This window comes from Muntiacus reevesi, chromosome 3 (assembly GCF_963930625.1).
Source record: "Muntiacus reevesi chromosome 3, mMunRee1.1, whole genome shotgun sequence".
NCBI lineage: Eukaryota > Metazoa > Chordata > Mammalia > Artiodactyla > Cervidae > Muntiacus > Muntiacus reevesi.
In genome coordinates, this window is record NC_089251.1 from 232,003,246 (window position 1) to 232,020,869 (window position 17,624).

At 36.9% G+C, this 17,624-nt stretch overlaps 1 protein-coding gene across 6 annotated transcripts in view; it reads right to left on the reverse strand.

Annotated features, from left to right (window-relative positions):
- The window catches only part of CYTIP (cytohesin 1 interacting protein), a 78,018-nt gene that overhangs the window by 18,074 nt on the left and 42,320 nt on the right, over positions 1-17,624 (reverse strand). For 5 of the 6 annotated variants that reach the window (XM_065927862.1, XM_065927860.1, XM_065927864.1 and 2 more), the window contains 2 exons: positions 3,979-4,028; positions 3,683-3,737 (listed from right to left, as the gene is read on the reverse strand). In XM_065927862.1, coding sequence (XP_065783934.1) covers positions 3,683-3,737; positions 3,979-4,028 — 105 coding nt within the window. Of the gene's footprint in view, positions 1-3,682; positions 3,738-3,978; positions 4,029-11,653; positions 11,869-17,624 lie in introns of those variants that run through there. The other variant, XM_065927859.1, reaches the window with a different exon arrangement.

A 17,624-nucleotide genomic window follows, 5' to 3' on the forward strand; every position in this document is an offset into this window, starting at 1 on the left:
AGTGGTAAAGAACCTGCCTACCAATGCAGGAGACACAATGTTGGATCCCTGGTCCAATATTATCCCGCATGCCAGGGGGCGACTAAGCCCATGTGCCACAACTACTGAGCCTGCAAGTCACAACTACTGAAGCCCACATGCTCTAGAGCCTGTGCTTTTTTAAAATAGAAACCACTGCAATGAGAAGCCCACTCACTGCAACTAGAGAGTAGTCCCCACTCACTACAACTAAAGCAACACAGCAACAAAGAACCAGCACAACCAAACAATAAATAAACAAATGTTAAAAGAAAACACATCTGGCTTAAGAAAGCAAGTAGCGTAAGACTGGTTTAAGATTTAAGACTTTCATGCCTAAGAGACCACTTGATGCTATTGTATATTTAACAAGAAAAATTCAGTTTCTCTTTCCCCAGTAGGATAAAACAACAGTAGCCAAGAGCAGAGAGAAAAATCTCTATGTGGTTCTCCCAAGCTAAAGTACTCATTACAGGAGCATATGAAACATTACACATCCAGCAAGGGAGATATGCCAACAATAATTATGTTAAATCAGAGTTCTGCAAATAATGACAATCTGCCCTTCATTAATTCAAAAGCATTATAATTGACTCAATTATCTTCATTCCTGAATGCTCGTTGGTACACCTGCCCTGAATACTCACCAATTCATTAGCCACTCGACTAAAAGAGAAAAAGTTATGCTTCACCTCTTGCCTCAATTTGGCAAAAGCAACTTGGTTTTGTTTTTCCTTTTGATTTGTACCAAGAACACAGCATCAGCGTTTGATGATAGAGTGGCCCAGTGATCTATATTCTTCTTTTTCACATATTTAGGTCATGAGGCCTAGTTCCATTTAGAGTCAAAATCAGCATTCTGAGTTGAGTAGGTCTTCCTAATATCTGTTTCCTAAAATTAAACCACATTCCAGTACTGCATCCTTGTGGAAAAACTAATGTCCAATGTCCATTCCTTTATATTTTAGACATACAATTTCCAGAACCAGCAGAACCAGAAGTCAATCAATGCAAGAAACTTCTAGAAACTTGACTTTGTTAACCTTGAAGGGATTTCTATTCACTCTGAAAGGCATTTAGAATCCCCATATCTTAAAGGCAGATGAGACTTTTAGAGATCATGTAATCTACTCTCAAGACCCTGATGCTAGGAAAGATTGAAGGCAGGAGGAGAAGGGGAGAACAGAGGATGAGATGGTTGGATGGTGTCACTGACTCAATGGACATGAGTTTGAGCAAGCTCCAGGAGTTGGTGATGGACAGGGAGGCCTGACATGCTGCAGTCTATGGAATCGCAAAGAGTCGGACATGACTGGGCGACTGAACTGAACTGAACTGAACTGAACTGAATTTACTTTCCATCAATATCAGAGATTCCTTTAACAGATTTTTTTTGCCAGGAAATTTTTTGCCACTGCCCAGGTCCTTCCAGAAATGAAGCATGGTCTGGTTCACACAACACATGGACCAAAGCTATAAGAGAACTTCCTTTGGGAAACCGCTGTTATAATGATTCTCATTAGCAGTGAGAATTTACACTCCATGTCCAGGAAGCAAAGTAAGTACAGTGAAGGAGAAACATTAATTGATGTAGCATGCACTTGCGTATATGTTTGCTACAGGTGTAAAATTTGTGGTTAGAGATAGGCAGAGGTCCCAAAGGTTTAGAAAGAACTAATCAGTTGGATATTTTTCTTTTGTTCAGTCATTTCCTAGAGACACAAAAGTACACTACTTTCTCATGCCCAATAGCCTTGATTCTTCCTTGTCATTTGCTGACCTTCTATTGGAACCAGGCACATTACTAAGTACTAAGTACTTCACATATGTTATCTCATCTGAAATGCCGAAGAGCCTACTAAAGTAGCACTGAAAGAACACAAATTCAGTTGTAAATGAATCTAAGGTCTGTGTTCTGGTCTCTCCATATCAGCAAAACGCTAACATCCATGGAAACCAGAGGACTTGGACTTATTCTCTCCCAGCTTGCCCTGTGCCCCACTGACCAGGACCCAAATACATGTCCTGGAGGCATAATAAGGGTATGTGAGGTTCTACTTGGCCTTTAAAATGTTCTCAGGGCATGCCCCCTATTTGACAATCACTATAAACCTTGTGAGTACTAGGTAATAGATAATGCATAGAGCTAGTAATGGAAAGCATACACCCATAGGGAATTTGCAGAGGAATGGACACTTGCATCACTAAAATAACATGCTACAGTCCAGAGGTGAAGCCGTCATTCATGTGAATCCACAAAGGTTCAGGCCACTATAACTTGCTGTCTACTAATGACAGTTTTGATTCTTGCTCCATGTAGTATTTATGGTATGAAGGAGAAATGTGGGGGAAGCAGTGATATGTCTATAGAAAGATGAGAAGAGAGTCTCCTTGGTCACATTAAGTAAGGATAAATGAGCAGTCTGCTCCTGTTTTCAGTAGCAATCACTGCGCATCCTTGGGCATAATTCTCATTTGAAAAGAAGTGGTCACAAAAAGCACAGTGTCTCTACAATACAGAATAGGGAGTGTTTCATGACAACGAAGAATAAGAGAGAGTACTATGTTTCTGAAGCCCAATGAAAGAATTAGAGATTTCACCAAATTCAAAAGTAGAATTCAGAAAGGAAAAGGTCTCTTCTTTTCTCTGAGAGCCTTCTCCCTGCTCATTGCAGCTAAAGTTCCATTTTGTTTATTCTTAAAATGTGTCTTATAGAGCAGCTTCCTGTTCCTAATCTTAAAACACACTGAGTTTCCAATTGTTGCCCTGATGATTAGTCACCAAAGTTTTCTGAAGCCAGCACCAAAGTTAAGATATAAAAACTGATGTTTCGCATGAGGATATGATTATGCAGAATGTTTCTAAAAGAAATGCAAAGTGTAATGGAAAAAGAACACAGTAGTACTTAAACTACTTCTGTTGTGCTTAATTAGACAAGCCTTTGTTTGACCTAATGCATTATATTTACAAATATAGCCATGAAAAAGCAGACAGCAAATAAGAAATTAAATTCTTAGGCTATTAAATAGAAATCCATAAAGACTTAAAATTTCCAACAGCATGAGGCAATACACGCATAGAGCCAAATATTCTTAAGTATTTTCAAATAGTAGTTATAAAATGCTATCACTAAAGAAGAGTACAAACTTCTCATAAAGTCCAATATGAAAGCTTTAGTATTTTCAAATGTAATAGTAACTATAAATGAATAGATGCAGTCCATATACACAAATGCATTTCTTTCAAGTATCTCTGAATACTGAAGTGTAGACAAAATCTGATGCACAGTATAAGAAATTATTATGCAAAACCCATCACTAATGGAAATATATAAGATTCACCTATAAAGAGCACGTCATTCTCTTCTTTATGAGCTGACTGATAGCAAGAATTTCTGATCAGTCTCAGACTGACAAGAAGAATAAAGCAAAGAGAAACAAGAAGTTGAGTAAATCTCAGGGTGATTACTTTATCTGCTTGAATGCTTTCTTTCCTTGATGGTACCCAACACAATGAAAAACTACCAAAAGCAGCCACACATAGAGCACAAGTCACAGCCTCTATCAATCCCTAAGCCCGACTTCATTCTTTCTTGGTAAATATCATGACATTGCCAGTGCCACTTTCTTAATTAAAAGTCTGGAAAATTTGAAAACTGCCCACCTGAATTTCAAATCCAAATGTTCCATTATCTTGTTTTTCCACAGTAACAATCTTTCTGTTAAAAAAAAAAAAGCTAGGAATGAAGATCAAAGTATCACATTTGGCACATATCTATCATTAAAAATAGCTGTCAATAAAAAATAGCTGATGTTTGTATAAATTGTAGTATATATGACTCTGTGTGTGTGTGTGTGTGTGTGTGTGTGTGTGTGTGTGTGTATGAGATATCAACAGCCTGGAAAGCTGTGTTCCTAAACATCTTGGTGAGACACCAAAAAATAGATGAAATTCTTTACCTTTGAGACCAGGAAAAGTCACCCACAGAACTCGATCTTGTCAGAGCAAGCTGAAAAATACAAGTACACAGTTATTGAAAGATCCTTAAGACACATCTGTAAAATGTTCTAAATCACAAAGGACTCTTCTTTGGCCCCACTCCTGGGAAATCGTTACAGAAAGGCAGTGATTTCCATTCTCCAGTGATAGCAAAGGAGAGCTGGGAAAGGAACCATTCAGGTATTCCATTTGAAAGATTAAAAGAGGCTTCGATAATAACACCCTATGGCAAAAGAGTTAATGTAATGTGGCAAAATTCCAAAGCTTCCAAAAAGAACTTCCTATCTAATCTGTATCTAAAATAGCCTCTAAAAGTTTAACCACAACGGTTTATAATCACACTGAAATCCAAAGAAAAAATAACACCCATAGAATGGCATATAAAACCCAGATAGTTGATAGTTTGGGGAGATGCTGTTGAAATGACTGTTTATTGTAATAGTTCAATATGTTACTGTTTTTAGAAGGATAAAATCATCTAATACCTAGAAGCATAATTTGGGTAAAATGAGGGACTCAGAACCTCAATTATTTTTATGATTTACTTTTGCAATCATTTTAAAAGAGTACAGTGAGATTTCAGCCAAGAAAGGAAAGGAACTTCAGAATGGTATAAATGTTGTAAATGACATAACCTTTTGCTTCCCTGGTGGCTCAGACGGTAAAGAATCTGCCTGCAATGTGGGAGACCGGGGTTTGATACCTGGGTCGGGAAGATCCCCTGGAGATAAGAATGACAACCCACTCTGGTATTCTTCCCTGGAGATGAGCCTGGCAGGCTATAGTCCACGGGGTTGCAAAGAGTCAGACAGGACTGAGCAACTAACACTTTCACTTTACTCCTCTGCATGTTTTGGGAAGAGATCATTTAGAGATAAGCTTCCAGGATACAGTCTATCATTATAAATAAAGGAAAAGTTGCTGAAAGGTGTCATCTTTCTTTTAAGGTAATTATAGTGAGTTTTGTGTGTTTTGTGTTGGTTCTTTGCTTAGGCATTAACAAATGTTAATCAGCTCTTTCTCAAGTGTTGGTCCAGGGTTCCAAAACAGAAGTTCATGCTACTGGTTAGTCCAAGGTGTTTGTTTAAGTGGCAACCTATTATGTTTCTTATATATCAGTGACTACAGAAAATATCAGGAGATAATGCAGGAGTCCAAACAAATAAAAGTAAAATAGAAGATAACAGCCAAAAGGAGAAAAGTATGCAGAAGAAATTAACACACAAATGAAATCTTCATTAAGGCATTTGTTAGAGAAGCTACATCACTGTAAGGAATTTGAATTACCAAGTACAAAATGCCAGCATTCTCACAAATTTTCTTGAATGGTTCAGAGTTCAGAATTTGGCCACCAGTCAGTATTGTTAACCCAATGAAAAACTGACATCTTCCTACAATAATAATAAATTTATTATACTTTCCTCTTTTATTAGCTCTGGACTGCAAATCATTTATATCCTCTTGAAGACTACAACAAGAGAAGGCTCAGAACCGAAACACACACACACACACACACACACACACACACACACACACACACTTCTCTATATTTGCTTAAAAGAAAACCCTAATGGTGGGAAAGATTGAAGGCAAAAGGAGAAGAGGGGAGCAGAGGATGATACGGTTAGGTAGCAACACTGACTCAGTGGACATGAATGAGCAAACTCCAGGAGACAGTGAAGGACAGGGAAGCCGGGCATGCTGCCATCCACGGGGTCACAAAGAATCAGACACGACTTAGCGAGTGAGCAACAATCTATTTTTAATTTATAAGGACTAACTGCGGAAGGCCTGTTACAGTTTGTGTGGTTTGTTTCAGCCTGATTTTGTCCTGATAAGTGCCATTAACAAGGGTGGGGACCATTCAGCTATGCAGTGGCCTGCCTTCTTGTGGAAGAGAGCAATAAACTTGATATGCCCAAGCATTCTCAACCTCTCAACTATACTATACTCATATTTTTTTATTTTCATTATTTCCATTTGCTTGGCTTTTATCCTTATTTTGGATGTAAAGTACTTAGGTAGGTCATATCATGCTATCTGTAAATCACAACTAGTCTTTATATTTAAAAATATTACTCTTGCTATCAATACTAATCAGATTATGCATATATTTATATATGTGGAAGCATATATGTGTACTTATATGAAGGGCAGATGGGATTAAACACCTCACTTCTGTTCATAATTACTTGTAGCCTTTGGGCCTCTTGAGGGATGTATTCATTTTATTTCTACGCCAACATCTAGCACAGGGTTTGGAATAGAATGGAACCATATAAACAGCTAAACAGAAAAACAAAAGTAAACTACTAGATAACAATACAAGCAAGTAAGTGGTAGTGGGAAATGCAAAGATTTATATGAGTCTTCAACTCTGTCCATTAAATTAAATATTCATAGGAAAAGCTCAAGGGTAGACTTTTAAAAATATAAAATAAAATTTTAATGAAAGAAAACAAACAAGGATTAAAAAAAAAGCTGACTTCTAAAACAGCAAGAACCATAGCAAAAGGACTAATAGAAAACAAAGTCAGTCAAACTCTAGCTAATTGACCTGATTAAAATGGAAATATCTGCCTAGAACAATACGAGATGCAGAGCAGATACTCAGCTCTTGTGGACTGACATGGGTCATCAGTGAAACAAAGAAAAAAATCAGACTAAATCAAATTATGAATTAGTTTCCACTCTGGATCAGCAATGAGCCTATCATAGACACCTAACATTAAATACACAACTGCTAAATGAATGAATAGTTCATTTTCATTCATTTAGCAGGAATTAATGAATTCTTAAAGTTTTAAGACTTTTTCCTCATCAATTTTAAATACACATTTGCTAAGCAAATAATCATAGCATTGATGAGAATCTCAAGATTTCATCTCATCCTCCATTAACCTGCCTTCTAAATTAAAAAAAAAAATCATTCTAGATAGATTCAAATACAAAATTAAGTCCACAAGACAAATCCAAGTTGTCTGTAGAAAAGGAAATTTCCCCACCTCTCTTGGGTTAACAGTTCTACTCTAGCTAATTAGCTAGATTAAAATGGAATTTTCTACCTAGCACAACATGAGATGCAGAGAAGAAACTCAGTTCTTGTGGACTGACTCGGGTTCAGTGAGAAAAAGAAAAAAATCAGACTAAATCAAATTATAAATTAACTTCCACTCTGGATCAGCAATGAGCCTGTCATAGGCACCTAACATTTAAGTTAAAAAAAAATTTAAATAAATGAAGCACCATCAAATTCTCTGACACATGCCACATCTAGACACAGTACCTACTTGTTTTTTATCTGAACTCTCAGACTCAGGCGATGTGGAATGTTCTTAGGGTTCGACCAAACTATCTGTCTACGTGAAAAGAAGTATGTCTGAGTTCTTATCAAAGATCTTACACTTTAGAACAAGTTTTGTCTGCAGCCTGTCCCTGGAGTGAGCAGCCTTCTTCTAGAATCTGACCAGTGGAGTCTCTGCTCCCTAGACCGCCCTCCCAACCCGAGTCTTTTCTCAGGGCTGGAGGGATGACACCAAAACTCTTTAATGAGGAACTGGTATGCAACAAACAGCATATGCTAGCAACAGCTGTCTTTTATTACACATTATCTAATATGAGAAATCTAGGTTTAGCAATTTGGCAGGGTTGCAAACTACACATTCAATTATGTCTCCTGAGAAGACAAAGCTCCTTAACCCCTTGCTAGCCTCTGATCCCTGGGTTGGGAAGATCCTCTGGAGAAGGGAATGGCTACCCACTCCAATATTCTTGCCTGGAGAATTCCATGGACAGAGGAGCCTGATGGACTACAGTCCATGGGGTCACAAGGAGTCGGAAACGACTGAGCAACTAATGCTTTTCACTTTTTTTCAGCTTCTAATATAAAGATGCCTGGGGTTTGGGCTGAGGATTCCAACTCTTGTGTTTTTAGTCAGGTGATTTAAAAGCTTACCAAAAAAATGCAACAAAGTTTTTGTTGCTATGAGATGATTCACAATGTCCTTCTTTAGTGGGAAACAAGACCAAATATTTCAACTGTCAGTTTGCAAAAAATAGGAAAAATCTGTAGCAGAGCCAGATAGTCAGCCCTGCAAAGGAGCTTGTAGTTTCATACTGTAGCCACTTCTGTTGCTAAGTAACAGGCCTGCTACTTCCTCTCCTCACTGTGTACTCATTTCCTGAAAGTGTCAAGAGTGGGGGAAGGGGCAGATACCTATTCACAGATGAGATATTTTTGTTTTGTTGTTTGTTTCAAAAGTCCACAAATTATGTGTTCTGCTCCCTTTCCAGTACCCTACCTCACCCTCCCAATTCTTCCATGAATACAGGTTTTTCCCCTTTTTGAGTCAGGAGGCTTAGAATAACACAGTTCTGCAGAAATATTTTAAGATTAACAAAATAATGGAGCTGAACTCAATTTCTTAACTATAAGTGCTCTTAAGGAATGTAAATACTGTACAACGTTGCAGCTTCTCAAGAAATTCTTATTGTGGGCTCACGAATCTCTTTCAAGAAAAATTTTTGGATATATTCACTAAGCACACCACAATATGGATTAGAGACTCCTTATCAAATTCTTTTGTAATGAAATTAACAGTTTCCTACTAAAAGTATTCATTAAATGATCAAAATATCTTGTTAACATCAAGAACACTTAGGAATTTTGGTGACAGATGAGTGTGTGGCCAGAAATAAAACAAAAGCTCCTGAAGGGCAGAATCCATCTCAGAAATACATACAAAGTCAGTACAATATTCTATATCTGACTTAGAACTGAAATCACCCTTTCAGAAGTTGTCTATTTAGTAATAATTTGATAACCAAAGAAAACCAAACAAAGAAAAACAGTGTGTGGTTCCACGAATGCATATTCAGTCTTCCCATCTGTTTGTCAGTTTTTCACTAGAGAATTCAGTGAAAACTACTTTCCAAGGGTGACCTACTGCCCTTGGGAAAATGGGTGTAAGGCCCATGACTACTCTTTTAGTATCACAACATTCATCAAGATAACACTACTTCATACCATCTCCTTCCTACAGCATTTTCCATTGCAGGGATTTTTTTTCCTAAAACTGTGTTCAAAACCAGGAGACCTCACTGGGCGTATGTCACCTCCTACAAAAACAGGTATTGAGATAATACAAACACAGAGAAATCTATTTTTAAATAATGTTGAGTGCAAACACCCAAATGATTCTGAAAATTAATCTGAAACTACGGGCTAACCAGACACAGCTTTGCAGAAACCAAAGCAAATGATAACAAGAAGTATGAATTGTTGACGTCAGCACTGAAAGGGTTGAAAATAACAGTGGGCAGAAAACACCTGCTTGTGGGATTGCTTCACAGGGATCTCGTTGCCTGCAATTCAGTCAGTGCCAAATGAATAGTTATTCTCTAAAGACCAGTTAAAGTAAATGAACATCCATTTGGAAAATTTTGAACAGTGGGAATAAACTTGCATCAAGTCTCATTGATGATAATTGTACAGAATCAAATATATCATATACAAATGTTTTGTTTTACTTTTTATTTTCCTTAAATAAATTTCACAACAGTAACAAAAAGAGATTTGAATAGGAGGAGTCTTACAATGGGAAAGAATATGAGGAAAGGGAGAAGAAAAGACCTACAAAAGATGTGAACATATTAGTAAAATAATTGGTGTGGAAGTGTGTGTGTATGTGTAAATAGATATACAGATTACACACACACACACACATCTGTATCTCATATACCTAAATTGTTATCTTCTCCCATAGACTCCCTGATTGCTTCATTTCAGTTCATGCTTTCTTCACTCAGGCTTCAAACCAAATGTGGCTCCCTCTTCTCTGCTTTTCACAGCCAAGTCTTTATGTCTCTTTTCCATTCCTTCAGTTTCTCTTTCTCCAACTACTGCAAAAATTGCTCCCTCACCACTAGTCTCTAGCCACTTACCGACAAGCAAGGTTCCAGAGTAAGGTTCCTAAAACTTTGTATTCAGTCATGCTCAGTTGGTTCCCTGTGTGCTGGTCAGACTACTCCTTCCTCAGGTCCAAATCTTACGAAAAGCAGGCCTGCTCTGAGGTCTCCTCTCCTCTCCCACACAGACACTCATCAGGTCTATCTAACAGAGTTATGTACTATTACTTAAACTGCCCTAAGGGCCCCAAGATCTGTACCTCAGCATTTTAATTGTTCCTTTGCTCTGGAATACCCTTCAATATACAGTACATCTATCCTTGAAGACTGTATTCAAAGACATGTACTTGGGTTAGAGCATGTATGTTACTTTATATTGTATAACACCTACTTGTTCTGTCTACTCAATCGTAAACCCTATAAGGCCAGGAAATTGTCCTTCTCATCTTTATACACCCTACACTGCTATACACCTGAAAAGTGAATAAAGGTTTTGGTATTTCCCACAGGGGCTTTATTTCCAGAAAATAACTCGATAGGAATGATTTTTTTTTATTAAATTTAATGTCATAAAGGCACTTTGGAATTGAAAAAGATCAATCATCCAAACCAGAACAAATTATTCCCTTATTTCTTTTGAAAAATACCAAAGAATCAACTATGTGCATCACTAAAAAAAGATCATGACTCTTCCACTATGCTATAACTCTGTAATCCTGAAACTAGAAGGCTTAAGAGGAACATACAATATGCATGCAAGATTTAAGGGCAAAAATTCATGCTTTAAAACAATTCTAAATATTTTTGCATTCAGATGTGTATGTGGGACATTATAGCAAGCTAACAAACCAAAATCTGAAGAGACTTTTTTGGTTTAATTCTGTTTTACAAGTTGGAAATTGAAAAAACTCTCAATAAATCCAGTTGGACATGGATTTTCCCAAATAAGTTTCCCTCTCTAGGGAAATACTTTGCAATCAAAATTAAAATAATAACACAATTACTGAGTTATTGAGCACATACTGCATATCAGTCATTCTGTTAAGCACCGCGCATTTCTTCACTTACACCGCAGAAGAGCCCGCAGGATGGTTCTATTGTTATCTTCATTTCAGAAAAAAGCAAACTGAATCTTAGAGAAGAAAATGACTTATTCAAGATTCCACAGCTACTAAGTGGCACATCTTGCACTCATTTATTCAATAAAAGTCTTAATTCCCAATAGTGTGAGGTACATGCCAGTGCCCAGAACTAAAGATAATGTTGTCAATAAAACTTGCACTAAAAAATATGCATTCTCCCTGGATTATGAACTGACATGACTATTAGAGACTGGGAGAGAGCCTGGGTGGGAAGGACTCCTTCCCAATGGGAGACATATAGGAAAAAGGAGCAATAATTCTCAAACTGGTTGTGTCTACAATACACACCATCTTCAAGCTGATATGCTTAATGATTTTTATATTATCAAAATACCTCTTGTAGTAAGAAAATAATATTCTTTCAGGTTTGCCTTAAAAATGTTTTCTTATGGTCTTAAATCTTAAATTAAGATTTAATGACTAGAGTGTGAGTTTTCTGGGCTCCTTGCCTCTTTCTTCACTCATACTCTGAGCCACTAGTTTCAAAGGATCTGAAATAACATTTTTAACATGCAGTCAGACAAATATATCACTCTGCTCTCAAGAGAACAAGAACACTGTAAAAGGTAAAAAATAGCATTCATACCTGCTTTCTTCCCCGAGGCAAAGTAGCCACAGTATCTGCCAGCATTTGAAGCCTTCTGTTATCATCATCCATGGTAAAATTGCCTGTGAGTGTGGAGTAAGAGCTATGCCCTGGACCACCACAGTACTCCATGAAATTGCCATTGCTGCTCTGTTTCCTGAGTTTTTGTAAAGACATTGTGAGTAAAGATTACTCCAGCTAGCACATGGTTGAGTGGCCTTGCAGGGTGGGGGAAACTAAAAGTATAACCCTCTGACAAGTAATCAAAAGTAGCAAAGCAGAAAGAGCCCATGTGACTTCTGTGGTTTGAGGTACTTGTTACACAAACACTATCTTGCAGTTCACTCCCATTTCTCAGGGCTGTTTTCTTTAAGCCCCTGAGAGAAGGCTAGTTTTTAGCATTCAAATAAATAGATTTATATTTTCTTTCTCTTCAAACAGCCAGAACTCTTACACTTTCAGGTCCTATGGCAAGTTGTATTCAAAACACTGTCCACCTTTTTTGTAAAGGAAAAAGAAAAATTTCCCCAAATTCTGCCATTAGTTTGACATCTACTCTCCTACTTAGTATGGGCCAGTGTAGTGTAAAGGTCAGGATGTGTGGATACTGATTCCCCATGAATATAAGCAAGACCTACAGGGTCCAGTCATAATGTCCTCTCACGAAGTCTTTGTAATGTACTTTCGCCAAACATCTTGGCTCATTAATGCTCATGAAAAAGACATTATATCTGCCACTTGGGCTGTGACCATTCAACATTCCTCTGGTTGTCCTTCCACTACTTCATCCTCACTAAAATTATCTATCATGTCTACAAAGAGCAATGGGAGGGGAAGCACATTTAGAGCACAAAGTTGGCCATGTCCAGACTAGACTTAGTTACAACATCAGTAACTGGTCCAAGGGAGGAATGGAGAGGGCATGAAAGTAACAGGCGAACCAAACAGGCACAGGAACATTTCCAGCTGGTCCCTGCCAATGCACATGCACCAAGGGCAACAACATGAATTACTCACTTTCACTGATGCTTTTATTGGTGGAAGTTAGGGAAATGGTTTTAAGGAAATAAGTTTCAGATGGAGGAGTAGGAGTCATAAATAGAAGGCAAATTCAAAACAAAATCAAAATGAGAAGTTTTGGATAGTATAAAAAGTGAATTGTCATTTTCAAAATCATTGGGAAGTTCAACAGTAGAATATTAAAGCGTCAAAAAGTCTTTAAAATGGAAGTCAAAGCAAATTCAGCTCAAGCAAAATCTGCCAAATGTAAATCGTAAAATCTTCAGAGTTAACGGTGCTTAAGAGATGGAGTTACCTCAGAAATTTTTAAAACCCTATCACAGCATGACTCATTACAATTGGAACTGGATAATGACATTAACAAAATGATGTCTCCAAAGACGTGAATGAATGAATGAATGAATGAAAGTCATTCAGTTGTGTCTGACTCTTTGCTTCCCCATGGACTATAGCCCTCCAGGCTCTTCTGTCCATGGGGATTTTCCAGGTCAGAGTACTGGAGTGGGTAGCCATTCCCTTCTCCAGGGGATCTTCCTAACCCAGGAATCAAACCCAAGTCTCCCACATTGCAGGCGATTCTTTACCATCTGAGCCACCAGGGAAGCCCTATAAAGATCTAAATCAGGGATGACAAACACATATGCCTCCAAGGTTCAGTTTGATAAAATAATATAAATGTGTAATACAAAAGGGAGTTGTAGAGACTTTGGCAACTAATGAATATGGTCAATTATAAAGACATTTATGGTGTGTGTGAGAGAGAGAGAGAGAGATGAGAGAGAGATTGAGTTTTAAAGTATCTCCAGGTTACTATAAGGTACATGAAATAAATTAACACTATTATTTGAGGACAGCAGTCCACCCATCTTCTGGGAATTTTATAAAATTAGGTAAATATTTTAATATTTCAAGATACCACATAGAAATGACATGTTTGTCTGATATAAGGACACTAAGTCAACCAACAATCAGGTTTTACAGACAGATGTTAAAATTGTATCAATTAAGTTGTGTGATACTAATCTTAAGCTAATATAAATTATAGAAATCTATTGAAAGAATAGATTTTAGAAAAATATACTAAATTCAGAAATTGGAAAATAAAATTTTTACTAGATTTATGAAATGTGTTTAACAAGTAGAATACTTTAGATTATGAGATCCATGGCTGTAAAATCAGAGTCAAGGGGAAGTTTGACATTCAGCCAGTGCATACCAGTATGGTCACCCTTGTTAATTACATGTTTATGACTTGGTCTATTTTGATCAAAATAGATCAGTTCTCTCTTCTGATTATCAGGACCTATATCACACTAATTAGTAAATATTTTAATAACTTTGTTGTTCAGTCTCTCAGTTGTGCCCAATTCTTTGTGACCCCATGGACTGCAGCATGTCAGGCTTCCCTGTCCTTCACAACCTCCCTGAGTTTGCTAAAACTCATGTCTACTGAGTCGATGATGCCATCCAGCCATCTCATCTTCTGTTGACCCCTTCTCCTCCAGCCCTCAATCTTTCCCAGTATCAGGGTTTCTTCCAATGAGTAGGCTCTTCATATCAGACAGACAAAGGATTGGAGTTTCAGTTTCAGCATCAATCCTTCCAGTGAATAGTCAGGATTAATTTCCTTTAAGATTGACTGGTTTGATCTCCTTGCTGTCCAAGGGACTCTCAAGGGTCTTCTCCAGCACCACAGTTAGAAATATTTTATTTTAATAACTACCCTGATTAAAGTATCCTTTGTGATAACTGTAGGAAAAACTAATGTTTCCATACAAATGTGATTTCAACCTTCAAACCTTGATTTACAAAGATTTTCTACTATTTACTTCATATTCTATAAAATTTCCATTAAGATTGCCATTGTATTAATTGCCATTTTATTAATTATAATACCCTAAAACCAACTTTCCCTTCATCATCCCCTTTATTTCATAATAAAATGAAACCAGATCAAGTTATCTACCTACTCAGAAAAATTCAGGAGTACCTCATTGTCTATAAAACAAACTAAAGAATTCCAAGTTCTTATCTAACTTCATCTCTGAAATGTCATATCACTTTTATAAGATACATAAGTAGTTTAATGGATAGGAAGTCTTACACCTCTGAAGCAAGGTCTTGGAATGACACTGTGTGCTGCTGACAGAGGGCAAGACATGGTGACTGCCTTCATTCTCATATCACTTTTTTCAGATCATTCTTTTAAGACTTCGTATTTTACAGTTAGATTATAAAGCTAATTTAACTTATATGCAGAGTACATCATGAGAAACACTGGGCTGGAGGAAGAACAAGCTGGAATCAAGATTGCCGGGAGAAATATCAATAACCTCAGATATGCAGATGATACCACCCTTATGGCAGAAAGTGAAGAGGAACTAAAAAGCCTCTTGATGAAAGTGAAAGAGGAGAGTGAAAAAGTTGGCTTAAAGCTCAACATTCAGAAAACTAAGATCATGGCGTCTGGTCCCATCACCTCATGGGAAATAGATGGAGAAACAGTGGAAACAGTGTCAGACTTTATTGTTGGGGGCTCCAAAATCACTGCAGATGGTGATTGCAGCCATGAAATTAAAAGATACTCCTTGGAAGGAAAGTTATGACCAACCTAGATAGCATATTAAAAAGCAGAGACATTACTTTGCCAACAAAGGTCCATCTAGTCAAGGCTATGGTTTTTCCAGTGGTCATGTATGGATGTAAGAGTTAGACTATAAGGAAAGCTGAGCACAGAAGAATTGATGCTTTTGAACTGTGGTGTTGGAGAAGACTCTTGAGTCCCTTGAACAGCAAGGAGATCCAACCAGTCCATCCTAAAGGAGATCAGTCCTGGGTGTTCATTCGAAGAACTGATGTTGAAGCTGAAACTCCAATACTTTGGCCACCTGATGTGAAGAGCTGACTCATTGGAAAAGACCCTGATGCTGGGAAAGTTTAGGGCAGGAGGAGAAGGGGATGACAGAGGATGAGATGGTTGGATGGTATCACTGACTCAATGCACATGGGTTTGGGTGGACTCCGGGAGTTTGTGATGGACAGGGAGGCCTGGTGTGCTGCAGTTCATGGGGTCTCAAAGAGTCGGACACGACTGCACAACTGAACTGATAAAGCTAATTATTCACAAGTCTGTTTCTACACTGTCTAATTTCCTCTAACCACCTCATTTTCTATATGAACACCTATATCTAGGTGTTCAGTAAATGTTTGTTAATAGAAAGAAAAGGGTAGAGGAGAAGATATTTAACAAAATTAATTCAACAACATTGTTCTAAAGCATCAAAGAAGAAAAACTAAACTGGCAGAAAAAATTTGTGCTATTAACCCATATTCCAAAGTTCTATAATTTTCTATAATTCTATGGACAGAATTTTTTACAGTATTCAAACTAGTCAAAAAATCTTGAGATGAGATCCAGTTTATTTTACCAGTGCTATACTAAATTTTCAAGATAAATACAAATCTTATATTAATTGTCCAAGAGCATAAAACAAGACGCATTCTCTAAAGCTAATTAATCTGATCTTGCCTGAGAATCCCATGAACAGAGGAGACTGGCCAGCTATAGTTCATAGGGTCACAAAGATTCAGACACGACTGAAGAGACTTAGCATACATACACAAACTATATATAAAAGGCATAAAAGAATGAAGGAAGGAAAGAAGGGAGAGAGAATATTAAGCTAATCTCACTTATTAATTCTGATACAAATGTCCTAATAAAATATCAAATTGAGCCAAATACTGTATTAAAAATAATACTTCTCAACACAGTAGGATGTGTCCCAGGAATACAAAGATACTTCAACATTAGGATATAAAATATTAACATAAATCACTAAATCTCTAGATGAAAGGAAACATTCAGTGCAATAGACACCAAGACTGGTATGATTCCTTTGCTTTGAAAAATCCAGGGAAACTTTCTTAACATAATGAAAAGTATCTGTCAGGAACACACACCAAATAACATTTTCAGTGTTGAAATGTATTTCTAATACAGTGAGAAGAAAAGAAGAGATGACAATAACTCTCACCAATAATCACTGCTGTACTTCATATCACAAATAGGAGGTATAGAATTTGTAAAGAAAGAAACTAAACCATAAGATTTGTTTGTGACATGGCTTCATAACTAGAATATCCAAGACAATCCACTGAGGAACAGACTTAGTAAGATAATTTTCCTAAATGTAAGATTCAAAGGGTATATAAAGAGAAATAAATTTCTCATATAGCAGCAGGGGATGATATGAACTTGTAATAACAGAGGAAAGAAACATTAACAAAATAGCCAAAATTTCATAAAACAGGAATGAACTTAGCAAGCATTTTTAATATTTTATGAATAACATTATCAAGTCCAGAGTAAGGGAAAAAAAATACCACGCCCCTATATAAGAAAGTCCTTCTTGTAAAGATGTCTATTATCTTCAAATTTTCTAAAATATTCAATGTACTGAATTCAAAATCTACGTAGGTTTTGTTTGCTTGCTTGTTCATAAAACTTGGCACATATTCTTACACCCATCTTAAAGAGCAAGTGCACGAGACTAACTAAGAAGAGTTTGAAAATAGTGGCAGGGGATAGAGGTAAGGTGAACATTGAGAAAATTACCCTACTTGGGTATAGAAGAGTTAGGATTGTGTGGTCAAATAGGAGAGGTATATGAAAAGAATACTGAAAAATCAAATATTGTCAATGAATAGAAAACCCAAAACACATCCATGCATATTCATAAACTTATTATATTATTAACCTATTTCAATTCATTAGGAAAAGAATAGCCTTTCCAATAAATGGGATTGGTACCTGTATGGAAACAATTAAGTTATAGCCTTTTATTAAGTTATAAAAATAGCACCAGATGACTTAAGGAGCTAAATGTAAATATAGTTTCCTTGATATAGACATTTTTTAAAGTCTTTATTGAATTTGTTACAGTATTGC